Source organism: Lolium perenne, chromosome 6 (genome assembly GCF_019359855.2).
Source record: "Lolium perenne isolate Kyuss_39 chromosome 6, Kyuss_2.0, whole genome shotgun sequence".
Classification (NCBI taxonomy): Eukaryota; Viridiplantae; Streptophyta; class Magnoliopsida; order Poales; family Poaceae; genus Lolium; species Lolium perenne.
This window is the reverse complement of record NC_067249.2, coordinates 120,146,675-120,157,099: the sequence shown is the minus strand read 5'-3', so window position 1 is coordinate 120,157,099 and position 10,425 is coordinate 120,146,675. Positions and strand designations below refer to the sequence as shown.

The 10,425-nt window shown below is 49.8% G+C and overlaps 1 protein-coding gene across 1 annotated transcript; it reads right to left on the bottom strand.

Annotated features, from left to right (window-relative positions):
* Positions 1 to 3,069: 3,069 nt before the first annotated feature.
* Positions 3,070 to 5,275, bottom strand: LOC127319521 (protein CURLY FLAG LEAF 1). The gene is made up of 2 exons (XM_051349492.2): positions 4,927 to 5,275; positions 3,070 to 3,962 (listed from the first exon to the last, which is right to left on the bottom strand). Exons 1-2 carry the CDS (start codon positions 5,113 to 5,115, stop codon positions 3,447 to 3,449), a joined length of 705 nt encoding a protein of 234 aa, XP_051205452.1. The 5' UTR covers positions 5,116 to 5,275; the 3' UTR covers positions 3,070 to 3,446.
* Between the last annotated feature and the right edge of the window lie 5,150 nt (positions 5,276 to 10,425).

The following is a 10,425-nucleotide window of genomic DNA, read 5'->3' as shown; positions in this document are numbered from 1 at the left end:
TCATCTCATCGAAAGATCGGACACCTTTGCCCTATCAGAGGATTTGGTGTGCTCCAAGCTTGGTGGGCAATTGTCCATCACCAGGCAAGAACATGGTCGTTGAAGACCATGCATGAGGTGATGACATGCTGCGTGATCATACACAACATGATCGTTGAGAACGAGCGTCCCTATGGCCGCAATGAAAACCACTGGGAATTCCAAGGTGAGCTGGTTGCGCCACTCCCTAGGGTTTTATCTTGGGAGTGCTATCTGCATATGAATGTAGAAGTCACTAACGAGACCGTGTGCAAACGGCTGCAGACGGATCTGATTGAGCATTAGTGGGCATTGGATGGCCATGAAGACAATTCCTAGAGGAATACCATTTTATTTTTATGTAGACTTTTTAAAATTTGAATGTAATAACTATGACTTCATTGAAACTCTTTATTTTGTTGTTTTCAAACATCCTAATTCATGCTGACGCAGAAATGCGTTGTGCAACTGGAGGCACCCGCAGGTGCAAACAGTCTTTTTTGCGTCCGCCGAGCGACACAAACGGACGCACGCGGACAATTTAGGTCTCCGATTTGCGTCGCCCCGTTGAAGATGCCCTTACAAGAATGGTATGGAGGGGTCTCGAATCTCCTTCAGGGGATCTCCAGCGGGGTGACGCATTTCGGCCACCCAAATTGCCCGCGGGCTTCCGTTTGCGTCGCCTGGCGGATGCGAAAATGGTCATGCGTCCGTTTGCGTCTGGGGGTCGCTCCAGCGGGGCGACGCATTTTCGGCGCGGGCCAGAATTCAAAAAAGAGGTTGTAGCCTCAAATTTGCACGAAATTGCGGCCTGGGATGTGGTAGGGTGGGTGCATCTTCGTCTCGTTGTACTCCTGCATGACCTTACCCCAGTACACCTTGCTCTTTTGTTGGGCGCCATTGATGTAGTCATGGCTTGTTGCTAGCCACGTGTCGCACAAACACTTGTCCTCGTCATTCATCAATCCTTGTGTCCTGTGGATCTCCACCTTCTTCTTGGTAGCATTGTCCATGGTGAGGACAAGCTCTGTTAGCGCGTCGTCAAAGTCGTCGATGCACACGGGTGTTGGCTGCATTTCAGTGGTCTGGGTGGAGAATAGCCGTGTGTTTGCGATGTCATCCGCATCTTGCGTCGGTGTCCACTCATGCTGCGGGCCTGTCCCGGCCTGGTCGTCGCCAACGAAGCCGCCGCCGAAGATCATGGCCTGGATGTCCGTCTCATGGCAGTCCTTACAATAGGCCTACGAACGACCGCACGTCAGACGCATGATACACGGCAATCGCACACATTGAGAGAGCTCACGTACCAGATCGTCCATCGTCGGTGCAGGCACTGTCATTTCATCAAACAGGTTGCGGGGCTCCGACATCCTCTCCTCCAGCAGTTGGCGCATCTTGTGTGTCACGCCCGGGCATGAGTCACTGCTTCTAGGCGTCCGGTTGAGGTTGGGAACCGGCGCTCCGTTCAACTGCAGCGGCGCGTCGTTGAACTGCACCGGCGCCACTCCGGGTGGCCCTGCAAGGGAGCGGGAGTTCCAGGACGCAGCTGGGAACTTGCCGAGCTCACCGACGAGGCCGGAGGAGCGACGCCGGTGATCCCCTCTCGCTTGAAGAGCATGTAGCCCTCCGCTAAGCTCGGATGGAGGGCTACTTGCGCGACGCCGGCTTTCACCTGCATCTGCCACGCCTGCTGGCCAGCGACCACTGCATTCCTCTCCTTCAGGTTCTTGCGCCGGCCGCGACGCTTTTCTCCTCCTTGGAGAGCACCTTCTTTGCCGTCTTCAGCTTTGCGTCCCGGCCGTCGGTGGCGGCCAGCTTTGCTTCCGCCGGAGCTGCAGCCTCCATGATGGCTATGGTCGTGGCTACGGGGGAGTGTGGGGCGGCGGCGGGTGCGATGGTTTGCTCGGCATCCATGGTGGTGGCTGCGGCGGCGAGGACGTCCATCACTTCTGGACTGCTCGCGCCGATCTACTTTGATTTTTCGCACGGGGAATGGCCACTGGCGGGAATAATATCGGCATGCCTGCCACGGACGCGCGGGTCCTACGTCTTTTTCAGCGGAAACTCGGCGCGACCGCACAGCGTCCGCGGAGATGCAAACCTAGCGCATATTTGGGCCAGGTTTGCGTCGCCGCGAACGGCCGGTCACTTTACGTCGCCTCGCTGAAGGAGGGCTCAGACGTATTTCCAATCACGACGCACATAAACGATTACTCAGCCTCCGTTTGCGTCGGGCTTCTGGAGATGACGAATGTTTTTCTCCTCCTTGTTTGAGAGTCGGACACATGACCATCGAAATACGAAACATACTGTGCCCTATCCAAAGCCTTCAGTAGAAGAAGACAAGAATTCCCATGGGTAGGATTATAGCTGCACTTTTGCTAGTGTGACAGGTTTCTCAAAAGCATGTACCTTTTGTTTGATGCACTTGTTGCGATGCTCGTGTGGTTTCGGCCTTGTCTGTATCTCACCAGTGCTTGCGTTGCCATGTGTTGTTGGGGTCTGTCCCATGCCCCTTCCTCCTCTGTTGCGAGCCACAGCTAACGAGCGAGTGCTTAATCAACTGCCCAGCCGTAAACGCCAGTAGCAACTAGTAGCTTCATTCAAGACTAGTGAGTGTTTAAGTACTGAATCAGTGTGGATAACCACAGAGATGCAAGACAATCATTTCTGTCCCACTGAGTAGAAATATAATAACAAGAGGAATTTACAGATGCTGCACGTGAACCGGCTGCACCCTGATCACTCGCTGTCCCCCTTGCTGAAGAAAGCAAGTGAAATACAGTACCAGTATTAAATTATTATTTTCCTAGGGAATAAGAATCTTACTGCCTCTCTCTCTTCACGAGGAATTTTTTGTCGTTAAACATGCATGACAGTTGCAGACATCGGATACGGATGGCCGGATGGGCTTGCTTCAAAGCCACATACACACACAACCAGAAGAATATTACACAGGCCAGATACAAAAACAGTTCCACAAACAATCGGCAAAGCCTGCGAATCCTAATAAAGGCAATAATAATAAATAATGTAGCTACACATTGCAAATTAAGCACTGCGCTAATTAGTTGATTCCAGCTAATTGATTAGGGTACACATATTCGTTCTTGAAAACGGGTGAGGGGCAAAGAAGAAGGAAAAATGGAGGGTTATTCTCTGTCGTCGATCCCACAGATTGTAGAATGGCAAATGGTGATAGGAGCTTAAACAGATTCTAGACGCTTGGGTCCCTTCATTTTGCCCACACACACACGAATCAATGTCAAAGATTCGGGGACTTTCCCGCTGAAAACCTTTTTTTCCCGTTGAACAGTGAACACCTACACAGATGGGCAGTCCATGACAGAGCTTGAACAGTTGCGAAATGGCAGCGCCCCTGCAACTAGTGAGTCACGGGGACCAGGCGGTGACTGCAGGCTGCCAGCTCAGGCGTAGGAGGCATTGTTGCTGCCGCCGAGGTGGACCAGGCCGGAGCTGCCACACTTGGGGCACAGCCCGGCGCTCTTTGGCACCATGAAGTACATGAAGCACCCCCTGCACCCGGCTGCCACGAGCACGTGGCCGGCGGCGTTGTTGCCGTTGTCGCTGCTGCTGCCGCTGGAGGCGGACTCGTCGGTGGGGGAGAAGGACGAGAGGGCAGACGAGATGGCGGAGCTCCGGCTGCTGCTGCTGCTGCTCTCCTCGTCGTCGCCATCATCGTAGATGTGGCTCTCATTGTATCCATACCCGCCGGTGGCACTGGAGAACCACTCCGCCGCGGCGACTGTGCCGACGGACGACGCGGAAGTGTAGCCGGAGCCCGACGAGGAGGTGGAGGCGCCGCGGCGTGAAGCGGAGGAGATGGACCGCGGAGTCGACTGGGTGGAGAAGTGCGACGGCGTGCGAGGGTCGACGGTCGTCCGGGTGCCGTCCTCCCAGTTGACGTAGTACACTTGCCCCGTCTGCATCAAACAGGTTAAATAACATATCAACATGAATGTTGGCCGTTCACTGCCCGCAAAAATAAGAGATAAAAACTATCAAGGTATGCAGACTGGGATTTAGGATAATGCCAGTATGCGAAAAGGATTTAAGGCTGATGAATGGCCATGGGAATAGCTTAAACCGATACACATGAGTACAGGTGCTGGGCACTGGGCAGAACGGAAATGCGGATCAAATCAGCTATGGTCTATGCAGCTAGTGATATTGGAGGGCATGCAAGTAACTAGAGCAGGGTTGTAAAGAAAGAACACAACGTTTCCAAATTTTGCCGAGAGGGAGAGAGAGAGAGAGAGAGAGAGAGAGCAAAATAGAATGGATCCACAGGGATGTGTCAGCATTTAGAAGACGAACGCAGATCTGAAAGCGCATCAGATCAATACGATATCTCAAGACAGCATGCTGAGATCAGCGAGGGCAAAAAGGTGCGAGCCTTTTTCGCATTCATTCAGTAGAAAAGGGTCGAGTCTTTCAGGAGCTGAAAAGAAGAAGAAGAAAAGGAATCAAAAGGAAACTTTGCAAACAAGAGTTAGAAGAGCGGGGAAAAGTGGCTGCCTGGTTTAATGTGAAGAAATAGCTGATTACTACTCTACTCCAGGTTGCAAGATTCCAAGAACAAGAGAACAAAAGAGGGGGCAGGCAGGGGCCAAAAGGGAAGGCGATTAAATGAAGTTGAACTCTGTCTCCAGTTTGCAGCCACTTTCGCCATTAATGATGGAATGATTGATCCAATCGGATCCGAGCCTCGGCCTCACCGGCATCCACCTACCTCGTAAGCCATTTATGTACAAATGATTGGGAGAGCACACACGGCCATGCACGCACACACGACCTTCGATCCCCATCCATGGCGTCTCTCTCTCTCTTTCTCTCTCCCCAAGGAATGAAGCAATCGATCCGAACGGCGGGCGAACGCGTACGTACCCGGATGTCGAGGCACTGCTGCCAGTGGTAGGGCAGGGAGACCTCGGAGTTGAGCTCGACGGTGATTCCCTCGCTGTCGTCGCTGCCCTCGTCGTGGTCTTGGTGCCTGACACGGCGACGGAAGCCGCCGTTGAGGGAGCAGTTGCGGAGCGAGGAGGCGATCATCTCGATGTTGGGAGCGGAAGTCATCAAGGGCCGGCACCAGCAGCGCCGCCGGACGGGGGGAAGAGGAATTTCCTGCTTTGCTTTTTGCCGTGGTGGTGTTGTGTGCGCCGCGTGGGGTACGCCGTGCGCGAGACGACGGGGGGTGGGGGAAAGGGCAAGCCTGTGCTGTGCCTTCCTTGGCTGGAGCAACTGTTATATACCATACCAGTCCTGCTGCTCTGGTATACTACCATGTGGTCTTCAAATATATGTAACCAAAGTTAACAACATGGTTCTATATATTTTGTTTAATATTATGTTGTTTTATACATGTAAGCAGACTTAATCCAAGGCGAAAAACACAATTTAAGCGACAAACATTCATGTTCTGTAACTTGGCAAGACTGAATGCATCATGTAGAACTTTGTAGAAATAATAATACTACCATTTAATTTGGATCAATGTAATATTTGACAATTGAAGCACTTGGGAATATATAGATTGAAAAATCAGTTTCGAAAACAGTTTCGTGGATGGGCAAGTTCATGTCCTCGGCCGCTAGACTAACTCTCACTAGTTAATGTTTGCCTACCTAATGTCACAATGCTTGACTGTCACATCCCAAAATGTGAAAATTTTGGAATGCAAAATAAATAAATAAGTGTGTTGAATTGTTCGGTTTTGATGTAATTTCTCAAAGAAAGAAACTTTTCATGTTCTTGTTTGAATTTGTTCGACAACCTTTATTTAAAACCTTTCAAATACTAATTTTAGAACTACAATATGAGTAGCAATTGAATGCCAGAGTGCATACGGATATTTTAGATTTATTAAATTTTAAACGGTAATGTTGTTCCCTAACTCCAATAAAATTAGTTTGAATTTGTAATACTTTTGTAAGTTTATTTACTGATAAGTTTTGACCTATTCTGACGCTTAAACAAAAATCAGTAATAAAGAAGAAAAACAAACGATGGAAACCTTGTTTAGTTGTTTTCCTCCGTGCACGTTACGGACGTGCGCATGAAGAGCTTGCACCAAGCTGGGCAGCAATGCACCGAACCAGTCCCATCTCTCCCTAGTCAATTTCCATTTTTTTTTCGTTGCTGGAGCCAAGCGGATCCCACTCGTCAGGTGACGTCATCGCTGATGTCGGCATCTTCAACCTCCAGCATCAATCACGCCAGGAGACAACCGCGTGCGGTGATTTCTCCGGCCTTCAATTCGCACGATTCACTGCCTTTTTCGACACTCTCCCGCGCCCTTATATTCCAGACGACGCCCTCTCCAATTCCTCAAAATCCCATGTGCACAGCGCCGCCAGGCTAGTCGGAAACGAGCTCGGAACTCCGTCGCTGCCAACCCCGCCTCCCTTTCGGTTTCAATCTTTCCCTTGCTCCCTTGCGCATCTCCCTGACATGCTGTTGTGTCCACGCCAACCCCAGGTCGTCGTTTTCATGATTGACCGGATCTTGCTGTCCGAGACCTCAACTCCGGCGAGAAATCTCCGGCGAACCAGAGGACCCCACGACCACTTAATTCGCCACTGAATGCGCCTCGTCGTGGCACATCGATAGGTATACCAGACGGACCTCCTCTCTTCCTATATCACCGGGAACGCGTGATGCCGAGACGCGCCGTCCCGCCACCTAACTCTGGCCGTGTCCCGTTGCCGTTCCAGGAGGAAATCGAGGTCGCCAAGGTTCCCATCGTCTTAGGGCATTTCCAACCGGCCGAGGCAAATGCACATTAAGCGACCGTTTGCCTCTGTTCGCGCCCAAAATGCGTCTAGTACTATCTCCACTCGAGCGGATCGGACCCTCCGCAACAATGAAATGTGGCCCAAATATAAAGCAGGTTTGCGTCTCTACGCACATTACACGGACGCACCGGTCGTCCGCTTGGTCAATGCATGGGACCACTTGGTAGGGGCATAGATGATTCGTCTTTCGCGACATTACTTACAGATGGCGCGCTGCCGCTTTTCTAGGCCGCATTAATGGCGCGCCTACTCTTCCGGGAGCGTGCGCTGCTGGGCGACGTCGTAGTAGCAGGGCATTGAAGGTGAGATGGCGTCCGAGCCTCTTAAAGGAACGTTGTCGGCGCCTGTTTCCCCGACTATACCATTGCCAGAGCCGACACTATCCATCCGACCGATGCCATGGGAAAGAAATGTTATTCGTTACGCAAGACCAAGAACGACCACAGGGCTAGCGGCCCGTGGTCCGGTAAGAAGCCACGGGTCGGGCGGTACGTCCGTGTCGAGCTCGCGCACCGCCTTTCGGAGGAAAACCGGCCGGTGCCATGGCCGGACGCAAACCTGCCTGGAGGGGGCTGGTACCTCAACTCCAGGCGCGTGCCGGTCCCCCCGTGCCGAGCGAGGAGCGAGAACGTCGGCAAGAGGTGCGCCGCCGCCGAGCGATCTTGCCGCCGGATCTCCGGGAAGATCCGGCGTACGCGCTCAACTCCTACAACTGGATATCGTTTGGGACGTGGGAGTTTGACGCGCGCCGCTGATACGTCTCCAACGTATCTATAATTTCTGATGTTCCATGCTTGTTTTATGACAATACCTACATGTTTTATACACACTTTATGTCATTATTATGCATTTTCCGGAACTAACCTATTGACGAGATGCCGAAGTGCCAGTTCATGTTTTCTGCTGTTTTTGGTTTCAGAAATCCTAGTAAGGAAACATTCTCGGAATTGGACGAAATCAACGCCCAGAACCTTATTTTTCCCGGAAGCTTCCAGAGAGCCAGAGAGGGACCAGAGGGGAGCCCTGGGGGCCCCACACGTGGTGGCGGCGCGGCCCAGGGGGGGCGCGCCCCCCTACTGTCTGGCCCCACCAGGGCCCCTTCGAGGCTGCTGATACGTCTCCGACGTATCGATAATTTCTTATGTTCCATGCCACATTATTGATGTTATCTACATGTTTTATGCACACTTTATGTCATATTCGTGCATTTTCTGGAACTAACCTATTAACAAGATGCCGAAGTGCCGATTCTTTGTTTCTGTTTTTTGTTTCAGAAATCCTAGTAAGGAAATATTCTCGGAATTGGACGAAATCAACGCCCAGGGGCCTATTTTTCCACGAAGCTTCCAGAAGTCCGAAGATGAAACGAAGAGGGGCCACGAGGCAGCCAAACCCTAGGGCGGCGCGGCCCCACCCCTGGCCGCGCCGGCCTATGGTCTGGGCCCCTCGCGCCGCCTCTTGACCTACCCTTCCGCCTACTTAAAAACTCCGTGACGAAACCCCCAGTACCGAGAGCCACGATACGGAAAACCTTCCAGAGACGCCGCCAACGCCGATCCCATCTCGGGGGATCCAGGAGATCGCCTCCGGCACCCTACCGGAGAGGGGAATCATCTCCCGGAGGACTCTACGCCGCCATGGTCGCCTCCGGTGTGATGAGTGAGTAGTCTACCCCTGGACTATGGGTCCATAGCAGTAGCTAGATGGTTGTCTTCTCCCCATTGTGCTATCATTGTCGGATCTTGTGAGCTGCCTAACATGATCAAGATCATCTATCTGTAATTCTATATGTTGCGTTTGTTGGGATCCGATGAATAGAGAATACTTGTTATGTTGATTATCAAAGTTATATCTATGTGTTGTTTATGATCTTGCATGCTCTCCGTTACTAGTAGATGCTCTGGCCAAGTAGATGCTTGTAACTCCAAGAGGGAGTACTTATGCTCGATAGTGGGTTCATGCCTGCATTGACACAGGACGATGTGAGAAAGTTCTAAGGTTGTGTTGTCTTTGTTGCCACTAGGGATAAAACATTGATGCTATGTCTAAGGATGTAGTTGTTGATTACATTACGCACCATACTTAATGCAATTGTGCTGTTGCTTTGCAACTTAATGCGGAGGGGTTCGGATGATAACTTTGAAGGTGGACTTTTTAGGCATAGATGCGGTTGGATGACGGTCTATGTACTTTGTCATAATGCCCAATTAAATCTCACTATAATCATCATGATATGTATGTGCATGGTCATGCTCTCTTTATTTGTCAATTGCCCAACTGTAATTTGTTCACCCAACATGCTGTTTGTCTTATGGGAGAGACACCTCTAGTGAGCTGTGGACCCCGGTCCAATTCTCTTTCTTGAAATACAATCTACTGCAATACTTGTTCTCTTGTTTTTACGCAAACAAACATCTTCCACACAATACGGTTAATCCTTTGTTACCACAAGCCGGTGAGATTGACAACCTCACTGTTTCGTTGGGGCAAAGTACTTTGGTTGTGTTGTGCAGGTTCCACGTTGGCGCCGGAATCTCTGGTGTTGCGCCGCACTACATCCCGCCGCCATCAACCTTCGACGTGCTTCTTGACTCCCTCTGGTTCGATAAACCTTGGTTTCTTACGAGGGAAACTTGCTGCATGTACGCATCACACCTTCCACTTGGGGTTCCCAACGAGCGTGTGCTTTACGCGTCATCAAGCTAAATTTACTGGCGCCGTTCTTGAGATCAAGACACGCTGCAAGGGGAGTCTCCACTTCTCAATCTCTTTACTTTGTTTTTGTCTTGCTTAGTTTTATTTACTACTTTGTTTGCTGCACTAAATCAAAATACAAAAAAATTAGTTGCTAGTTTTACTTTACTTGCTATCTTGTTTGCTATATCAAAAACACAAAAAAATTAGTTACTTGCATTTACTTTATCTAGTTTGTTTTATTCTTGTTGCTAAAATGGCCAACCCTGAAAATACTAAGTTGTGTGACTTCACAACCACAAATAATAATGATTTCTTATGCACACCTATTGCTCCACCTGCTACTACAGCAGAATTCTTTGAAATTAAACCTGCTTTATCGAATCTTGTTATGCGAGAGCAATTTTTAAGTGTTAGTTCTGATGATGCTGCTGCCCATCTTAATAATTTTGTTGAACTATGTGAAATGCAAAAATATAAAGATGTAGATGGTGATATTATTAAACTAAAATTGTTCCCTTTCTCATTAAGAGGAAGAGCTAAAGATTGGTTGCTATCTCTGCCTAAGAATAGTATTGATTCATGGACTAAATGCAAGGATGCTTTTATTGGTAGATATTATCCCCCTGCTAAAATTATATCTTTGAGGAGTAGCATAATGAATTTTAAACAATTAGATACTGAACATGTTGCTCAAGCTTGGGAAAGAATGAAATCTTTGGTTAAAAATTGCCCAACCCATGGACTGACTACTTGGATGATCATCCAAACCTTCTATGCAGGACTAAATTTTTCTTCGCGGAATTTATTGGATTCAGCTGCTGGAGGTACCTTTATGTCCATCACTCTTGGTGAAGCAACAAAGCTTCTTGATAATATGATGATCAATTACTCTGAA